Source organism: Podarcis gaigeae (assembly GCF_964106915.1).
Source record: "Podarcis gaigeae genome assembly, chromosome: 3".
NCBI lineage: Eukaryota > Metazoa > Chordata > Lepidosauria > Squamata > Lacertidae > Podarcis > Podarcis gaigeae.
Window position 1 is genome coordinate 106094361 of NC_139680.1, and position 20117 is coordinate 106114477.

General features: G+C 42.6%; 3 protein-coding genes and 1 long non-coding RNA gene across 10 annotated transcripts in view; 2 read left to right on the forward strand and 2 right to left on the reverse strand.

Annotated features, from left to right (window-relative positions):
- Positions 1 to 8439, reverse strand: part of ARHGEF33 (Rho guanine nucleotide exchange factor 33) — a 29267-nt gene extending 20828 nt beyond the window's left edge. For 5 of the 6 annotated variants that reach the window (XM_083733265.1, XM_083733263.1, XM_083733260.1 and 2 more), the window contains exons 1-2: positions 8005 to 8292; positions 4288 to 4461 (exon numbers count right to left, since the gene is read on the reverse strand). Coding sequence is in view for 4 of the 6 variants with exons in the window: in XM_083733263.1 (XP_083589389.1) it covers positions 4288 to 4324 (37 nt within the window). In the remaining 2 variants the exon portion in view is untranslated. Of the gene's footprint in view, positions 1 to 4287; positions 4462 to 8004 lie in introns of all 6 variants that reach the window. The other variant, XM_083733261.1, reaches the window with a different exon arrangement.
- On the forward strand, positions 4649 to 5441 carry LOC310842206. The gene is made up of 3 exons (XR_014562997.1): positions 4649 to 4765; positions 4994 to 5053; positions 5319 to 5441. It is a non-coding gene; the product is annotated as an uncharacterized lncRNA (long non-coding RNA).
- A 3406-nt stretch (positions 8440 to 11845) lies between the features above and the next one.
- MORN2 (MORN repeat containing 2) lies at positions 11846 to 17104 on the reverse strand. Its single transcript, XM_083733895.1, has 5 exons — positions 16981 to 17104; positions 16332 to 16382; positions 15624 to 15730; positions 13470 to 13606; positions 11846 to 12083 (listed from the first exon to the last, which is right to left on the reverse strand). The coding sequence occupies exons 1-5, from the start codon at positions 17024 to 17026 to the stop codon at positions 11981 to 11983; spliced, it is 444 nt and encodes a 147-aa protein (XP_083590021.1). The 5' UTR covers positions 17027 to 17104; the 3' UTR covers positions 11846 to 11980.
- Positions 17053 to 20117, forward strand: part of DHX57 (DExH-box helicase 57) — a 36339-nt gene continuing 33274 nt past the window's right edge. Inside the window, exons 1-2 of one of the 2 annotated variants that reach the window (XM_083733068.1) lie at positions 17053 to 17188; positions 18934 to 19176. In XM_083733068.1, the coding sequence (XP_083589194.1) occupies positions 18944 to 19176 (233 nt within the window). In that variant the 5' untranslated portion in view covers positions 17053 to 17188; positions 18934 to 18943. Of the gene's footprint in view, positions 17228 to 18933; positions 19177 to 20117 lie in introns of both variants that reach the window. The other variant, XM_083733069.1, reaches the window with a different exon arrangement.

Consider the following 20117-nt stretch of genomic DNA (forward strand, 5'->3'; position numbering starts at 1 on the left):
TCGAGTAGCGTGGGTTGTCAGCACCCGGGGCAAGGCAAGTAATTTGCGCCCCCTAACCCATGAATTTGCGCCCCCTAACCTGTGGATTTGTGCCCCCTAACCCTAACCCCCAGATGTTGTGCCCGGTGCGGCCGGGCCCCCACTGCACCCCCCACGCTACGCCACTGTTACTGTGATCCACGCGACGGTCACCTCCAGACTTGATTATTGTAACTCTACGTGGGGCTGCCCTTGAGACTGACCCAGAAACTCCAGAGGGTGCAGAATGTCATGGCGAGACTCCTTACAGGATCAGGTTTAAGGTGCTGGTTTTAACCTTTAATGCCCTATACGGCCTAGGACCCTCGTACCTACGGTACCGCCTCTCCTGGTATGTCCCACGAAGGACCTTACGATCTTCCAACAAAAACAACTTGGAGGTCCCAGGTCACAGGGAGGTTAGGCTGGCCTCAACCAGAGCCAGGGCTTTTTCGGCTGTGGCCCCGATCTGGTGGAACGCTCTGTCACAAGAGACTAGGGCCCTGCGGGACTTGACATCTTTCCGCAGGGCCTGCAAGACAGAACTGTTCCACTAGGCCTTTGGCCAAGGCAGTCTGACCCCCTCTTTTGGTAATCCTCACAGAACTCTAGCCCAATGGTTGCCATTAATTTGATTTTGAATTGATTTTAGAATGAATTGATTTTAGAATGCTGTCTAACTTTTATTGTTGTTAGCCGCTCTGAGCCCGGCTTTGGCTGGGGAGGGAGGGATATAAATAAATTATTATTATTATTATTATTATTATTATTATTATTATTATTATTACTAGGCCTAACACTTTCGGGTTTTTTGCATGATTGATAGAAGAAAGGCATCATATAAATGTAAGGGGAAAAAGGGGCAGGGAATCATTATACTGTAATAATATTAGAAGTGAGAGATTTCTTTTTGGGATAATCCAGGATCTGTTTTAGCTAGAAGTGGTGTTGGACTTTTAACTGTCCAATGGGAATCCCACCACATTAGCCCAGAGAGTATGTGTGGGCATGTGACTCTTCAGTAGTGCTGTTGTTAACGATGGCACCTCCAAAATGGTGGCTCACATGCAGTGACACCATCCTGGAAGAGCTTCCCTCCTGCCAACACGGCTGATAGGTTCCTCAGTCACAAATTTAGGCTGCAATCCCAAATGCTCTGACACTTTTGAGTCAACATGCATAGGGCTGCAGTGTTGTAATGGAGTTTACTACCCAAAATTTGAACCATTGGCATGATCCAGCACAGCTGGTCTTCTATTCAAAGGGATCCCCATCCCTTTTTAAAGAAAATATTGCTTCTATCGGTTGGCTTTCTTGAATCCAATTTATTATTTTGTTTTTGCTCACCTGTGAACACAACTCAATGCTTCGAGAACCTTAACAAACCCCACTTTACTGAATCCTGGAAAATGTAGTTATTTGGGGAGGGGGGAGTTCTAAGAGAAGCCCAACTATCCTCACTAACTTACAGTTCCCACAATTATTGCAAAGAAGCCATGACAATAAAGTACATGTCAAATGAAATCTAGATCTGGCTGTGTGTAATTATCCGCCTTCGGGAAAGGTGTGTAGGTATATTGGTGGGGTGGGGTAGGGGTTATTATTGAATTTGCCTTAACTGTGCATGAAATATGGTTGCCTTTTACTTAGGACACTGAGACCCTGAGGTCATACAGCCTTCCTTTCATTATCATAAACCTCAGAGGGCCTGGGTTTCCTTAGGAAAGCAGGACACCTCTGTAACTCTTTGCTTACATGCTGATGCCGTCTTTCAGTCAGAGATGAAGTAATTTCTAAGTGAGAGGCAGAAACAGGAGACAGAAAACAACAGTTTATCTTTCTACTCCTCTTCCACAGCTGCTAATTTAATAAATAAAGGGGTGGGAACAAGCATGCCGTATCACATTTAGTTTGACCCTGCCTAAATGAGAAGTAAGACACACGAGCGACACATAATAGCACAAGAAAGGCAGCATGAATTAAACACCTGAAAAATTAAATCCTTCACTGCTGATCATTTTTAAACACCTGCCCACACCAAGGGAACACACAACACGGATGACAGGGCTGGGTACCAGTTTTGTCTAACTCTTCCTGTGACACCAAATGAGCACTTTTACTCCTTGGAGGGCATCAGTTGATTCAAAGCATCCTGAAATTAATTTCCACTTCAGCTAGTACTAGGGAATGGGGCTTGCAGGATGCACAGTTATAATCTTATATAACCGCTAAAAAAATAAGCACCTCCTGCTCGTGCCTCCCAACCGTTTCCTGTGAAGCAGTGTCATTTAATTCTAGAAATAATGCTCCTTTTTCTCAAATAGAAATTAGACCCTGCCATGCTCAGAGCTATACCATGTGGTTAGCGTTCCATTTGAAAAGTCCAGTGAGGTAAGATCAACAGCTGCGTCTGTTCATTCGGTCTGTTTTGACATTTCCATGCACAACACTACAAAGAACACACAGGGCTGTTTGTAGCACATGTGAATATTGTCATATAAAATGTACATATCTAGCCAACAGAAGCATGACAATGCAAATGATTTTCCTGCCTATCTGTTTTGGGAATCGCCACAAATTTAACTTTGGAGGGGAGACTCTCGGTGTCAAGCGTAGTTGTTTTCTTCAAAATTAGGCCATTAGTGCTCAGAGTCAAATTAGGTGCACCCATTTGTGCAATGAAAAGTTACAGCCCCTCCAGATGTCCTTTTGTTGTCTGGGCTCACAGACAGCTATATCTGACCATACAGTCAATATAATTGGCATCAGCAGAAGTTTTGAGGTAAGTATACTGCTTTGTCTGCAATAGGTATGCAGTATGTCCCAGAGCTTCCTGCTGAAATCCCATAACTTTTCATACCACAAAAGTTCTGGGCTTTCATTTTGCTTTTTGTCCCACTTTTGTTACACTTTAGGGAAAGAACGACCTTCCAGACAGGAGGAATCCAGTAACATTGGGGAAGCAATGCAGAACAACTAATAAAGCTGAATGAAGTGTGGATGGTCCAGTTTAAATCCACTGCTAATGCACTATTATTGCATTAAAGGCATTGTTGCAGAATACACCCACCAAAACAAAGCACTTGGAAGAGGGGCTTTGTTATGTACTGAGTTGAATAGGATCCAAACTGCAGCAGTCTGATTGGTCCTAGAACAATAGGATCCAAACTGCAGCCGTCTGATTGGTCCTAGAACAATAGGATTCAGAATGCAGCAGTCTGATTGGTCCTAGAACAATAGGATTCAGAATGCAGCAGTCTGATTGGTCCTAGAACAATAGGATTCAGAATGCAGCAGTCTGATTGGTCCTAGAACAATGCAGCAGTATGATTGGTTGGCAGGAACCACCCAATCATGCTCCAGATAGAAGTGAATCCACAACCTGATTGGCTTACAGTAGAATTCCGGAATTAGCCAATCATGTGCAGCCCATTGTGAAAATAATGTATATAAAGCAGATACTTTGAGGGGACTTTCATTCACTCCTCCTCACCACTATGAGCTGAATAAAGAGCATGAAATCACTTTGCGACTCTGAGTATATTTCAGGCTTGTAGGAATTCAGACAGGAACTATGAATCACAGTGATTGGAAACAAAGCAGTATGTCTGCCCAGAACTTTTGCAGGCAAAAATTGAAAGGAGAATTGCATATAAGCACCCTAATACCATCATGAGAACAAACCATAATGAATGCACAATAAATCAACACCTGGAGGGGCCCTTTATGAACTGCACTGTTGAAATCAGTTCAGTGTCTACGTGGGGCTCCCATGTATGAGCTATCTGCACATCAGGGTGATGTGTTTCTATAGGCTACACAATGGGATTATTGCTGCTCCTCCGCCAGTATATAACCCTTAGGTACTACTGCTTTTGAATCCAAGTTTTGTATTCTAGTATGTATATATTTTTTGTTTGTGAGTGAGAACAATATAAATGGAATCCAGCCTATGCCTTTGCGTTCATGGAAGCTTTTGATTCAGTAAAGGCACCTGCTATTGGAAGAGGAGAAGTGGTTTTGCCAGCTCCCCCTTTCATCTGCATCTCCGCAAGCCACCTCAAACTTCCTCTTGTGAAATCAGTCTGCAGCTGATTTGCGGAGATCAGGGAGGTCTGCAGGACATAAGGGGAGGGGGGAAATCTCCTCTTCTGTTAGTGGATGCCTTCATGGGACCAAGAACACTTCCAGGAATGCAGCTGAGTAGAGTGCCAATGAGATTGCATCCTATGACAATATTTTAATCTCTTGTTTCAGTAGATACTTTACCTTCTTTTCTGTTTGAATCCATGCTCCTTAAACACATTGGGTATTCTTTTTCCAAGTCCAGTCAAAGCATCTTGAAAGAGCTTTTGGTGTTTCCAAAAAACCCGAAACAAAACTATCCCATGGTCTTGAATAATTTAGCATGTGAGCTCTCCAGTGAGTCAGATGATCCAGTTCCTATTTCCAATGGAAGAAAGAAGTACAATGGCGTTATTGTTCCACTTTGGGCCAGTATTGCTACGCCCTGGGGGGAAATGGATTTTAAGTGACTTCAATAACTTGCACTTCATGGAATATATTGGTTTAATGGTCACATCTATAGAACAGTTGTCCTACTGTATTCTGAAGGGCTTCTTCAGGAACAGACTTCCTGAGCTGGGAGAAGGCCGATCAACTTTCCCCAGTCGATTTGCTGAGGGACTCAGCTATCCCTACAAACATGACTGTCGGTAAAGGAGACGCCTATGCAGTGGTACCTCAGGTTAAGTACTTAATTTGTTCCGGAGGTCCGTACTTAACCTGAAGCTGTTCTTAACCTGAAGCACCACTTTAGCTAATGGGGCCTCCTGCTGCTGCTGTGCTGCCGGAGCACGATTTCTGTTCTCATCCTCAAGCAAAGTTCTTAACCTGAAGCACTATTTCTGGGTTAGCGGAGTCTGTAACCTGAAGCGTATGTAACCTGAGGTACCACTGTACAATGGCAGAAGAGAAAGCTAAGTCCCTTCTTGTATTCTGAGCCTGTCAGGCTCCCATCCTAACATCAGATCAGGTTTGTTGGCTGCCAACTGGCCACCCATACGCTACAACGTGGTGTCCTCCAAATATTGTTGAACTGCAATCCCCAACCATCCTGGACCTTTGGGCATGATGGCAGGGACTGATGAGAAGCGGAGCCCAACAACATCTAGAGGGCATCAGGGTGTAGGGATTTATTGATTTATTAGCACATTAGCAAGTGTTAGGAGCCTGCAAAATGTTATAGGAGGAAAGGAGTCGTCAGCTGGGCATCAATACTCTTTTTTTTTATTTTTAAGGCGCCAATGGCTACTCATTTGTGTCCCTCTAGTAAACAGAACAACAAAGCAATGTGATGCTGTCGACTGTTGTCAAAAGCCAGTGCTGTTTTCTGTTGCATTTGGGGAAAGCATTGGAAACCATAACGCACTGGAAGTACTGATTTTGAATTACTGTAATTCGTTTGGAGCGCCAATAATTCAAGGCAGATGATAAGCCATAAAGGATTTGGAGGTAGGAAATAGTCACAGCGGGATGACAGGGCACATCAGACTTCGGCTTATACTGCTTCAAACACAGAGTTAAGCAGTTTGAAGGATTCAGAGACTTACAAGGATCTAATTTTTTCCTGCCACCCTCCTGTTCCTTCCCATGCCTGGCCTTTTTTGTTTGTAAGCCTGATGGAAGGGCCTCTCTATCCCTCCCCTCTCTCTGATATGAGCCACTTTCGAAAACAACAGTTCTTTAAAAAGTGAGGTGAAAAATATAGCAAAAAAATCATGAGTTCATAGGAGGCAAATCATTTGAGAAAAACCTAAAGGAAATTAGGATAACGTACTGCATTTAGCATAGAGAAAAGATGCCACAGTGGCAGGGAGCAGGGAGACATTGCCAGTTGCGGCCTGGCAGGTGTGTTCTGCCCTTGCACTATTCAGGGTGACTCATTGCCATTTAAAATCAACATGTCATAAAAGACAGTCGGAAATACATTAAAATACAGCATCAAAAATGGCTTTAAAAAAACAACAAAAGGCAGACACTACAAATAAAACATAAGCTTTTTATCGTATTTGGCGAACCCATGGCATTCTCTCCAGATGTTGAACGCCAACTCCTACCAGCCCAGAATGAAGGTAATTAACAAACTGAAGCAGCCTTTACTTTGAAGTAAATTGTGTTGATTTCTGTGGCCCTTACTTATATCAAGACAGTCATGACTCTGTTAGACCAGGCTTCCTCAACCTCAGCCCTCCAGATGTTTTGAGACTACAATTCCCATCATCCCTGACCACTGGTCCTGCTAGCTAGGGATCATGGGAGTTGTAGGCCAAAAACATCTGGAGGGCCGAGGTTGAGGAAGCCTGTATTAGACTCTTGGGTTGAGGAATTATTATGGGGTTTTTGTTGGGGGGTTGTTGCTGTCTTTGATATTAATTTTGGGTATCTTTCTTTTAGCTCTTATTATGATTTGTGTGGAAACGGTTTGATTTGGTTGCGTCCTTTTTGATATGTTATTTATTCCTTATGACTATTTTTGTTACATTTGGAGTTATGTGATTTTTTCCCTTGCTGTAAGCCACTCTGAGCATGGCTTTAATTATGGAAAGGTGGCATACAAGTAAAATGGATGCTTGCATGCCCGTATTATGTATGTTTTTGTATTATCTTAGGGCATAATCCAGCCAAATCAAATAATTGTAAGTCTTGATTATTTTTGGGCCCCCTGCATATGCTGCAACATAGGAAATAGTGATTGATTTCTATCATCTTCAGGAAAGGGGGGGAGACCCCTAACTGTAACCCTGGAGAGCCACTGCCAGTCAGTGCAATTTGTGGGCCTTCAGATGCTGTTGGAACACAACTGCAAACATCATCATCATCCCTCACCTTTGACTGTTCTGGCTAGGGCAGACGGGAACAAACACTGCACATCTCGAGGACCACAATTTCCCCCTCTCTGGTGCAGACATTGTTGTGCTAGATGAGCCAGCGATGTGACCCACTCTAAGGAATCGTCTTATGCCTGAGCAAGTGTGTGAACTTGATCAAAATTTGGACGAGAGACCATTTAGAAACAATGCACAAATATTACACATTTCAAAAGACCTATATTTTTCCCTATCCCAGTATTAAGCATCTGCTCGCTCTTTTCCATTTAAACCAGTCAGGCTTTAATAATGCTTACCTGTGGCTGGTTTCTGGTTTGCATCTTTAATATGCCAACTATGGAATTAATACACGTCTACTCAAAAGGAGACCCCGTTAAGATAAATCTGACTTGCTCTCAGGTTAGTTAGTATAGAACTGCAACCTAAATCTCTCTCTCTCTATATATATATATCTGTACACACTGATAAATGTTCAAATAATAAAGGGAATTGATTTATTTCAGATGTGCTTAAAAGACCTTATATAAGATTATATCCAACAAACAAATTTACTTTTTTTGGGAAACCTGTGAGAGGCTTGCTATTGGTTTTATGAGGGGAGATGTCAGCTTTTTTGCATCCTTGGATTCTGAATACTGTACTGAAATTCCATTTAATTCTGACTGAATAAGAAAGTTTTTCAAAAACCATAGGAGAGTCTTTTTATTCTTCTATTCCTTTCACAGTCAAGGATCATTTCTTCTCCCCAGTACTTCGATTTATTATACTTTGTAACAAACCAATAAATAAAGCTGGCAATAAAAATCCCAAGGTATAGACAAAATGCAGATGCAGTGCAATCGTATGCATGTCTTCTCAGAAGTAAGCACCACTGAATTCAATGGGATTTACTTCCAGGTAAGCATGTGTGTGATTGCTGCCTAATGTCTGCCTAAATGCATTGAATTTTATCTCTTGCTCTTAGAGAATCTTGTGATGCATGTAAGTTTAGTGCCAATTAATTACCAAAAACATACTCAACCTTAACTTTATGTTAACATTAAAACATACTTTTAAACACTCTATGAAATGGAAGCACAATACGTTTTAAACTTACCCCCCAGCTGTGCTAAAGCTCTTGCAGTTTCAGTACCTTCGCAATCGGGAACAATGACCGTTTTTCTAAAAACGAGCTCCAGAAGGCAGCTAGGGGAGCCTGGCATTTTCAGAAGTAGGTCTATCACATGCTAATCACTAATTTCAAATCCAATCATAGCTAACCCAAAGCTCTCTAATTATGCAGTCCTCAGGTCACATCCTTGTGTCCCCGTTGGTTAACACAGCTATGGTTTTAATATGAAGATGAACTCTTAAAACAAGTGTGATGTTTGTTTAGATTGCAGTTGTCTTTTCTAGTAGCAATGGGGAAAACTTTGAGCTTCACTGTAGCTTGAAGCAATGCTCTTTGGAAAGAAGGAGAACCAGATGCAGAATGAAGAACACATACAGCACCAACATTTTATGGATGTGACCCCAACTATTACCAACCTACTTTTCAGTCAACATAGGGATTAGTTGCATCAGGTAATAAGGCTAGACACTGGCATGTCAAACCCAACTGGTTGGGGGTATGGGCTATAGCCAGTGGGGGCAGCTGTCTCCCCCAATCAAATAAATAAAAATACTTAACTAAAAATTGAAATGCCTGCTGAAGTCACTTGAATAATGTTGTGGCTCATTCTAGCACCGCAACTGCCAACTCAACTTGAAGGAAAGTGAATGAAGGAAGGTGAGGACAGGTGACCTCACCTAGGCCCGAAGTCCCCCCCCCCCCCCACCAAAGCAGGCTCAAAGCTTCTCAGAGCTTTTCAAAATCATTTTTCTCAGCAGCTAAAAGGCATTAGCTAAGCATCAGAAACATTCCGCTTGCTGTAACTAAAAATATTGCAACAAAGGTAGGGAACACAGTCCATTGTTTCTCAGGCCTTTCTGATGCCTTCTGGCCTTGCTAAAGAACCACATTGCAACTTACTTTCTGTCCAGGAACCATGCCAGAACAAGAGATTGAAACATATCTGAACACTCTGAAACCCTTTTCCTGGGAAGGGTGCCAAGAGGCAACAATAGCCCCAAGACAGCTTTCTGTTCATGCTCAGAGGACTCCTGAGGGAGGAGAAAGGAGGAGGGAACTGGAAAGGGGTATATATGCTTGTGCACATGTCTGTGAATTTCGTGCATACTTTTTGTGACTTATCACACTTGCTCCTACCAGTTCATGGATGGTAGAAATAAAAGCCTTTTCTCCGAAACTATTCCTTGAGTGTCTGTTGACTCCCACTTCCCTTTCCCAGGCGCAATATTTTTCCCACCCGAGGGCAAAGCTTCATAAGGCTACAAACTGTTCTTGAGAAGTTTCATGCAAAATCTGCTATTGTTATTACTATTATTAATCTAACCTCAAGGTTAGATTACTGCAATGCGTTATATGTAGGGCTGCCTCTGAAGACAGTTTGGAAACTTCAGCTGGTGCAGAATTCAGCAGCCAGGTTGTTCACCAGAGCAAGGCGGTCTGAGCATATTACACCAATCCTGGTCCGATTGCACTGGCTACCGATTAGTTTCTGGGCCCAATTCAAAGTGCTGGTTTTGACCTATAAAGGCTTAAACGGCTCAGGACTGTAATACCTCAAGGATGGCCTCTTTCCATATGAAGCTACCTGAGATCATCTTGTGAGGCCCTCCTTCGTGTGCCTCCGCCTTGAGACGTCCAGAGGGTGGCAACACAAGAAGAGGTCTTCTCTGCAGTGGCTCCCTGTTTGTGGAATGCTCTCCCCAGGGAAGTTCACCTGGCACCTTCATTATACACCTTTAGGTGCCAGGCAATAATGTTCCTGTGAGGAGAATCAGAACTTACAGGGTTAAACAGTTCTGTGTGACCTCTCACATTCTGAGGCGTGGTTATATTCACATACGGGAATCTTTCTTTGTGTGTGAGTTCTCTTTTGGTTTTGACTGAGAGGCAAAAGGATGTGCGCTCTCTCGCCGGGCTGAATTTACGATGTTTTTCTACTCATTAAAAGACTGTTGGAGATAAGAGAGAATCCTGCATTCAGTCTGATTTATTATCCACACATGGCAACAGTTTTTCTCCCGCTGCTGAACTCTGCTAGGACTATGCTAAGAGAGCTAAGGGAAGTTTTCGATCGGCACGGACGGCCAGTGGTGCAGCAGAAGTGTACTGGGCACCATCTTTACTCACAGTTCCTTATTAACCAGACCTTTGGTTGACCTGATCAACATCCCTTACCCTTTTGAAAATGTGGCTCTTTTTTGGAGGGTATTATTGGGTTATTGCTTTTATTTTTATTTTTATATACTGTGATCTTTTTATGTGAACCTCCGGGTATAGAGTGGTATATAAATTCTATTATTATTACTATTAATAATAATAATAATAATAATAATAATAATAATAATAATATTACTACTACCACCACCACTACTACTACTGTATTACACATGGCAGATAAGAGGACTTTTAAAATTGGGGGGAAAGAGGCACTTCCAAGACATCCTGCCAAAAAGTAATTTTTAAAGATAGAGTCGTATCTAGAAAAGCAGAGGTTGTCATTCCTTAGTTTTATTCAATACTTACAGTCCAACATCTTGTCTGAAATAAAAACATTTTGCAGCAGGTTGACAGGGACTTGACCTCTTCTAAATCACTTCATGGCTTAGGAATCTAAAATCCAAAGGTTTGATTTCCAGTGTGTGTAAGATATATGTAATTATAGCTTTTCAGTGCAGGTAAATTGACCTTGGGGAAGAAATCCATAAGGGCCAATGGAGAAGCATTTGGTTTTTCAAGCCTTTTCAATTGATCTGCACTAACAGAGAGCAAGAGTTGAAAGCAGCCAGCAGGTGATGAACGCTGGAAAATCTGCATGTAGGGAGGACTCAATTCTACTTATGGTGAAATGGTAAAGAAATAAAGATTTTTTTTGAAAGCTTGTTCAGACTATAATCAAGGACGATTGAAAAGGTTGTCTCTTCAGTTCCATTAGTAATTTTATTGAATTGTTTTGAGAAACTCCCAACTCAAGTGGCGATACCAAGCACTTTATATATTTGTTAATGGCTCCCTGGGAAGATCTTGCTAGTAAATGGCATATTAATGAACCCTTAGTAGAGACTCAATGTGTAATGAAGGTCTGGGATATATTTTATGGAGAGGTGAACGCATCTGACATTGGGAACATTGTGCCGAACAAACAGAGGCATTCTGTTCCTGTTCATTACATACATCTAATACACACAAAGTATAAACATATATTTTATTGATTCATAGAATAATAGAATCATAGAGCTGGAAGGGACCAATTACATTCTATCTTGGTTTCCATGCTTTCCCTCTCAAAGTTAAAATTCTAATCTTGGTCTCTTTGTAATTTCAATATTGGAAAAGGGTGTTAAAAATTCTTCACAACTTTTTATTGATAAATATTTTATTAGGATGATTGTAACATTTGCAGTTGGCACACGGGTGGCGCTGTGGGTTAAACCACAGAGCCTAGGACTTGCAGATCAGAAGTTCGGCGGTTCGAATCCCCGTGACGGGGTGAGTTCCCGTTTCTCAGTCCCAGCTCCTGCCAACCTAGCAGTTCAAAAGCACGTCAAAGTGCAAGTAGATAAATAGGTACCGCTCTGGCGGGAAGGTAAACGGCGTTTCCGTGCGCTGCTCTGGTTCGCCAGAAGTGGCTTAGTCATGCTGGCCACATGACCCGGAAGCTGTACGCCAGCTCCCTCAGCCAATAAAGCGAGATGAGCGCCGTAACCCCAGAGTCGTCCGTGACTGGACCTAATGGTCAGGGGGCCCTTTACCTTAACATTTGCAGTTACAATAACATGAAGGGGGGAATCAAGCTAAACAACATAACAAAACTCAAACAAACCAAAAATTAAGTCTAATGCTTGCTTTATTTGCTCACCTCTATTTAAGAACAATATTTTCTTGTCAATGAACTAATAAATTATTTATTGTGAAACAGCCTGGATAACAACTGTTTGATGCCTTTCTTCCAGTACAAATTATCCTACATTTCCAACTTTAGCTTCAGACCCGGTGCTGCTGTGTAATGAAACGTGCCATCCCATTCCAGGCCCTGTGTGTCTTTAAATTCTCCGTTCCCTTCCAGCCTGGAACAGAACAAAAACAGCATGTAAAAATCATAGAATCATAGAGTTGGAAGAGACCACAAGGGCCATCGAGTCCAACCCCCTGCCAAGCAGGAAACACCATCAGAGCCCTCCTGACATATGGTTGTCAAGCCTCTGCTTAAAGACCTCCAAAGAAGGAGACTCCACCACACTCCTTGGCAGCAAATTCCACTGTCAAACAGCTCTTACTGTCAGGAAGTTCTTCCTAATGTTTAGGTGGAATCTTCTTTCTTGTAGTTTGGAACCATTGCTCCGTGTCCACTTCTCTGGAGCAGCAGAAAACAACCTTTCTCCCTCCTCTATGTGACATCCTTTTATATATTTGAACATGGCTATCATATCACCCCTTAACCTCCTCTTCTCCAGGCTAAACATGCCCAGCTTCCTTAGCCGTTCCTCATAAGGCATCATTTCCAGGCCTTTGACCATTTTGGTTGCCCTCCTCTGGACACGTTCAACGTTGGCCGGGGTCCTTCTTGAACTGTGGTGCCCAAAAATGAAGGCTGCAGTCACTGAAGTATGGCTAATGATGTACAGCAGCACTTTGAGATGTCTATTTCTTAGCGGTGGTAGTGCTGAATTAGGCAGTGAAATAGAAAGTACCTCATAAGAGAGATTCCTGTTAGAAGCTTTGGAGTTGCTAGTTTTGTGTAACAGAAATTGTACTACCATATTGATCCTGCTAAGTATTTTGTACTTTTAATTTCAATTTTTACACTTATATTATTTATTCCTGTTGGTGCGTGAACATCTTGGGTTTTCATTTCTTTCTGCAGCAGAGTTCTTTTTACATAAAAGTTTTCTTACTTCTTTACAGCAGTAGCATTCCAGCTATCTCTTAATGAAATTCCCATTATAGGAATAAACACCATTTGGTTCTGTTTCTTAGAGTTTTTATTATTTACAAAACTTTACATTGGTCATTAATGAAGAAAAAACAAATAAAGAAACAATCTTTTTCTCCTTTTAGCCAACCAGCCAGAGACCTAATACTGACTCATTCACATACTCATTAATCACATGCCCTGATTAAGGACACCTGTTGCTGGGGAAATTTTCTGTTGCTTATAAACTTGTTTAAGGCCATTTACAAGTTTCTTCTAGAATATTCCAACAGCTCTCTCATAGAACCACAGTGGTTTAACCACACTTTGTTAGTTTCAGCAAATTTGCTGCTTCATGTGCCTTTCCAACCGCAGTTTGGATCCAGTCAAAATATTTATTTGGAGAGCGATCACCCTAACCTACATGGGTAGGAAGAAGCAAACTAAGGTTCACTTTAAGTGCAAAGCCTGTATACTGATTAAGGATGAATATATTCCACATCAAGACAACAAACTTGTGGTTATGTCCCTTTCAGCTTACTTGTTTTCACAGAACTGTCCGGTGTACTTGGCTCCATTGGTAAATATGTAGGTTCCTGTTCCATGAAACATGTTGTTATAGAACTCGCCTTCATAAACTGCACCTGAAGGATGTTCCAGCCTTCCGAAACCATTCATCTGATTTAACAGGAAGTGGAATTGACAAATTAATATCCATTCCTAGAAAGGTGACTCCATCTTTTATTTCCCCTCAATTTATATGTGTCACCTTTGTTAACAGAAATGCTTCATCTTTAAACATTGGCTTTACAAACCTTACAAGCGCAACATTCATAATACCGACAAAATTTAAATACCATTTCCCTAATCATTAAATGCCTCATTTTAAAAGGTTTTGAATTTTTTGCCCTGTCGTCAGGTTGCCGCTTTTCAAATCACGGCATCTCCCAAAGAATTTTGGAACTACACTTTTGTCTCATGGTGATGAAAGGTAGCAGCACTCTGGGAGAGTGCTAACAGACTCGAGTTCTTCTTTCAGGCTTCCTATAGTCATCTGGTTGGCCACTATGTGAACCAGATGCTGGACTAGGTGGGCCATTGGCCTGTTCTTAGACTGGGAAGTCTGCCCCCTTGTTCATCTTTGGCTCCTCAGCGATATGGGTGTGGGTGTGTAAAACTGGAAAACATCACAAGATCCCACTCTTCCTGACTGGCTCTTTTGCCTTGAAGTAAATCAGATGTAAGGGACGCAGGTGGCGCTGTGGGTTAAAGCCTCAGCGCCTAGGACTTGCCGATCGAAAGGTCGGCGGTTCGAATCCCTGCGGCGGGGTGCGCTCCCGCTGCTCGGTCCCAGCGCCTGCCAACCTAGCAGTTCGAAAGCACCTCCGGGTGCAAGTAGATAAATAGGGACCGCTTACCGGCGGGAAGGTAAACGGCGTTTCCGTGTGCGGCTCTGGCTCGCCAGAGCAGCGATGTCACGCTGGCCACGTGACCCGGAAGTGTCTCCGGACAGCGCTGGCTCCCGGCCTATAGAGTGAGATGGGCGCACAACCCCAGAGTCTGTCAAGACTGGCCCATACGGGCAGGGGTACCTTTACCTTTACCTTTTAAATCAGATGTACTGCACTGAAACAGGGCACACAATGCACTAAGATTGGAGGTGAGACCACAAAACCTCTAAAAGACACAAAGCCATTCACGATGCATTAATCAAACAATTTATCCACAAATAGCCCTTTCCAGAGCCCTGCCTTGTTACTAATATTCCAAGGAGAAGTACAATAAATAAGTACTAACTAACTTAAGCCAGGCACCTCCAAACTCAGCCTTCTAGATGTTTTGGGACTACAACTCCCATCATCCCTAGCTAACAGGACCAGTGGTAAGGGTTCATGGGAATTGTAGTCCCAAGAAACATCTTGGAGGGCTGAGTTTGGGGATGCCCGACTTAAGCCAATGGCCTGTTGCATACAGTACCAGACAGTGGTTGTATCTAATGGTGGTTCTGCTGCAGCGGAAAGAACTTGATTTTACTTAAGTTACCTCCTCAAAGCTGCTCCCGAGGATTGGCGGACACCCCCAGAACAGAATAGGACATGTCACTAAGTGCTGCTGAAAGTAGGATTGGCAAAAATCAGATGTCCCAACATATGCAAGTTGAAGTGCTTTCTGCTAAGGCAAAGCCACCATTGAATACACCCCAGGATTTATTTCTTCACTGTCATTTCCAAAACACACAGAACAAGAAAAGAGAGAAAAATAAACTTTACAGGTCGTCAGGTCAAAACCAAACTCCACGCAAGAGCTTACCACTATTGCAACCACAGTAACTCACAGTAGCATTGCATAAGAATTAAAATAACCATTGAAATGTCAATCTTCTACATGTTTACTTGGGAGTAAGTCCCACTGGGCCTTAGTCTTGAGTAGGCATGCACAGACGTTTATCTAGGAGCAAAGCTCAACAAAGTAAAGTGAATTTATGTTGAGATTGTGCTATTAATGCATTACTCTGAAGAATAAAACAGCTAAGCCCAAGCATGCCCTTAATTAATGTAAGCAATGTATTTTGTCTTTGACATATATTTAATAACTCAATTGGAACAAAAATGTTAAAGACTCTGACATAATTTTATTGATTCAAGTTTCTTTAGGCAAGGAGCTTAAAATTAATTGTTTTGATATTTGCAGATACCTTATCATTCTTCCAGTTTCCTTGGTAAATAATTCCATCTGGAGTAGTATGAACTCCATGTCCACTCCTCTCTAGGACTCCCTCAATTGTTCTTGTACAGTCACCCTCTAAGCAAAATAAAAAGTAGGTGGGGGAAATCCAACAAACATTAGACTAGATTTTAATTAATAACTAGAGTAGTTCAACCTTTTCCAGAATCCTTCAGAATATGCCACTGGAAGTGACCTTCCAGACCCCACAGCTTTATCTCATACCGTGAAGTAAAAGTGTTTCCAGCTATCCTCTATCCCAGTACTGGAATCAGGATAGGCTAGAACGGTCTATGTGAAGTTAAAAATTAAAAAGGAGCACATCCAGCCATCAGACTTTATGCATGCAACCTGAATGCTTACTAGGAGGGGGAGGAGGGGAATCAACTGATTTCAATAAGTTCTATCTACCTCTCAATCATATCTTAGTTATGAGGAGACATATTGCTGGAATTTTGGAAGAGGTTTGGAAAGAGGGTAAATGGAGGAAGCTTTCCACTTATCATAACTCACTACCTTGCTTTAATAAGCCCTTCATTGCCTTCCATTATTATTATTATTAACATTCCATTATCGTTTGTTTCATTTTGAAAAATATCAGATAAAAAGCTAAAACAGTTACAATTTTTTATTTTGTTAAAAACTATAATTATAATATCTGGCAATATTTTTTTTTTACCATACTTATCTCCATTGGGAAATACAAACGATATTTTGTAAACTTCAGCATCTGTAGAGAGAAAGACACTCTTTTTACTTTTTTTACTCTTTAGTGTATCTGAAGAAGTGTGCATGCACAGAAAGCTCATACCAAGAACTAACTTATTTGGTCTTTAAGGTGCTACTGGAAGGAATTTTTTTTGTTTTGACTATGGCAGACCAACACGGCTACCTATCTGTAACTCTTTTTACTGATTGTTGGTTGAAAGCAGCGTTCATGCAACCATTCAATGGCTCCTGTTTTTTTGGACTACAACTCCCATCACCCCTACCTAGCAGGACCAGTGGACAGGGATGATGGGAATTATAGTCCAAAAGCAGCTGGGCTGGGGAGGATTCAAGTTTGGGATACCCTGGACTAGACGTTTCTCGGGGTCCCTTCCAACCTGACGACTCTCGACTCTACGAAAAGGGGCTGCTCGTTTCTGAGCAGACGCGGTTAGGACCCGCGGCTGTGAGCCGGTAAAACGAATAAGGGCGATGCGGCGGGAGGAGATGGGCGAGAGCCGCATCCCCAAGGCATTGTGACTGCGGGTGGCGCAGGAGGCTGAAACCGGCAGATTATCTTGCGGCTGCTTCCTCAGAGGGACGGCGGAGAGGCAAAATACCTCGGTCGCCTACGATCGACCTGCGCAGCAACCCCCATTTCGCCATGGCTCGAAAGGAGACGCGCCCGCGGTTGCCATGGTGACCGGGTACTCTCCCTCGCTCTCTCCGCCGCCGGAAGTGGGAGGAGCCTCGCCCTTTTCACTTCCGGGTGGCCGTTGACTGTTTAGGGAGGCGGTTGGGCTGAGGCGAGAGCGGAGTCTCTGGCAGGTGACTGGAAAGGGAAGAACCGGCGAGAGGGGGAAGCTGGTTGTTTATTATTATTATTACTATTGCTATTACTATTATTACTGCACTTTATTTATTTAGGGGGGTTGGACTAGATGACCCTCGGGCTCCCTCAAAGGTCTACAAGCCTCTTCTTGTTGGCTTAGTTGGGGCTCGTGGTTCAATTGCGGGGTGTTTCCAGGCGCCTCGTGAAAGGAACCGGGAGGAGCCGCGGAGCTTCAGGTGCCTTTGGAAAGAGGCAGTATCGGTGGGAGGGAGGGCTGGGTGAGGGGGGCGAGGGGGGGTATTAGGAGTGCTTACCTTTGCATTTTTATTTAGGGTCCAAATTGCTCTGTACCCCGGAAAGCGCACGTGCCCCCTCGCACTGTACCAGCTTGCCCGTGTCTTACGATTATTGTACAGTGGTACCTCAGGTGACATACGCTTCAGGTTACAGACTCCGCTAACCCAGAAATAGTGCTTCAGGTTAAGAACAGTTTCAGGTTAAGAACGGACCTCTGGAACAAATTAAGTACTTAACCTAAGGTACCACTGTATTTTAGTGTTCTGTTGGAAGCCGCCCAGAGTGGCTGGGGAAACCCAGCCAGATGGGCGGGGTATAAATAAAAAATTATTATTATTTATTATTATATGATCTTTATCGAGGAGGCTTAGCACAGGAAGCGGCTTTCATCAGTTGGAAGAGCATGAGACTCTCAATCGCAGCGTCGTTGGTTTGAGTCCCCACGTCGGGCAACATTCCTGCACTGCAGCGGCTTGGGCTAGATGATTGTTGGCGCATTTTACCATTCTGCGATTCCATTGGTGCACCTAGCTCAGTATTGTCTACACTGACTGGCAGCAGCTCACCAGGGTTTTGGGAAGAGAGCTGCTCCCAGCCCTCCCTGGAGGTGCCAGTATGGACTAGACCAGACATAAGCAAACTCGGCACTCCAGATGTTTTGGGACTACTACTCCCATCATCCCAAGCTAACAGGATCAGTGGTCGGGTGATGGGAATTGTAGTCCCAAAACATCTGGAGGGCTGAGTTTGCCTATGCCTGAACTAGACCCAGGACCTTTTGTACACAAAATAGAGCTTATGCCACTGAGTTATATAGCCCTTTCCCGTAGAAATTTTGTTTGTGTCTGGAAATGTACTATGTGGAAACAGGACAGAATCTTGTGGGGGTGTCCAGTCTGTGTCCTTATCTTTAGCAGTGTGTCTGGCGCCTAGTTTACAGTTATTTTGGTACCAAGTCAAAGTCTGTATTTTTGCCTGGCTGATTGAAAGCCAATTATTGTCCGTGGGTTAAGGTTTTCAAATTCTCAACTGTACTGTGTTTGATTTGATTGCTTTATTCTTTGTGTTTTGCCTTGGTATCTTTAATGATGTAGAGTAGTTTTAAAATAATTTTAATTTAAAAATTCTAAATTAATAATAGGTGAGTGGTAGAGTCCATGGTACATTCAATTGATCTTTAAAGTGTAATAGATTTGTGTGTTGTCTTGATTATAACTTTTGAAGGTTGAAATACTATGTGAAATTATTAGGGAGTGAATCCCGTTGAAAATAATGGAACTTACTACCTGTGGGTTGTGGGACAGGGATGTTTGATGATTGACGCTGTATGCCAGAGCTACATAAACAGAAGTAATAATTGCCATCTTTCCTGCTAGTCTGCATGGTGATCCTGGTTGATATTTTTCACTGTTGATAATGTACTTTCATTTTTCTTTTCCTACAGAAAGGAGAAAATGAGCTCCTCAGGGAAGAGAAGAGGAAAACCAAACAGAGGGGGAGGAAGGGGAGCAAGAAGAGGAAGAGGCAGAGGTGGCGGCAGCAGTAGCTGTGGTAGACCTTCTAGCAAATGCCAAGCTAGTGGCAGCAAAAAAGGCTCGGAGAAAATTTGGGACGATGGTGATGATTTCTGTGTTGATGATGATGATGGTGATTTCTGTGTTTTCAGTGGACCAAAAGATGTAGCCAGGTCAGCTAAGTGAATTTGATGGAATCTTACATTTTGGAGTTTAGGTTGTTTTTTAAAAACTTCTTTTTGAAGATTGTTTTAAGAAGGTTTTAAGAAGTAAGATCAGGAAGGGCTGTAGCTCCTTACCAGAGCACATACTTTACTTTGCATGTAGACGGTCCCAGGCTCAATCCCTGCTATCTCCAATTAAATAGGATCAGGTTGCAAGTGATAGGAAGACCACTTTCTGCCTAAGGACACCAGAGAACTACTGCTAATCAGAGCAATTAAGACTGGTCTATGCAGTACAAGGCAACTTCCTGTGTTCCTATAGTAAAGTGAAGTGCCTTGACTTAAGTCAGGAGTTGTCAACCTGGTCCCTACCACCCACTAATGGGTGTTTCAGGATTCTAGGTGGGCAGTAGGGGGTTCTACAGCACAAGCTGAATCCTCCTTCCATCGAGCACTGGTGGGTGATAAGGAAATTTTTACCATCAAGAAAGATGCATTAGGTAGGTATAAAAAGGTTGACTATCCCTGACTTATGTGATTAATTCCAAAACGCTTGTATTTTTATTAGATGTATTTGTATTTTTATTAGAGCTTTGAATCTGACTAACCATAAATTTGAGCCTCATCTACTGTCTCTTGCGTGCCACCTTTTACAGAGGGAGGGTTTTGACATTGGCTACTAGTGAGAATAGCTGGAAATTCAGCTCATTTTTTGAGAAACAGTATATTGGTTGCCAGATATTGGAAACCGAAGGCTACTTCCCCTAGCTACCATAGCACCAAGTATCTCAGGTCAAAGGGAGCTATTTAGCACGGAGACAGGTGTGTGTGTTTGTTGTACTAGTACTTTTATTGCTTGTTTTGCATGACACAGAAAGAGGTTGCACCCATTCAGGTCAGATCAGTGGAGTGGGATATTTAAAATAATAAGTACAGCTGGAATTTATTAA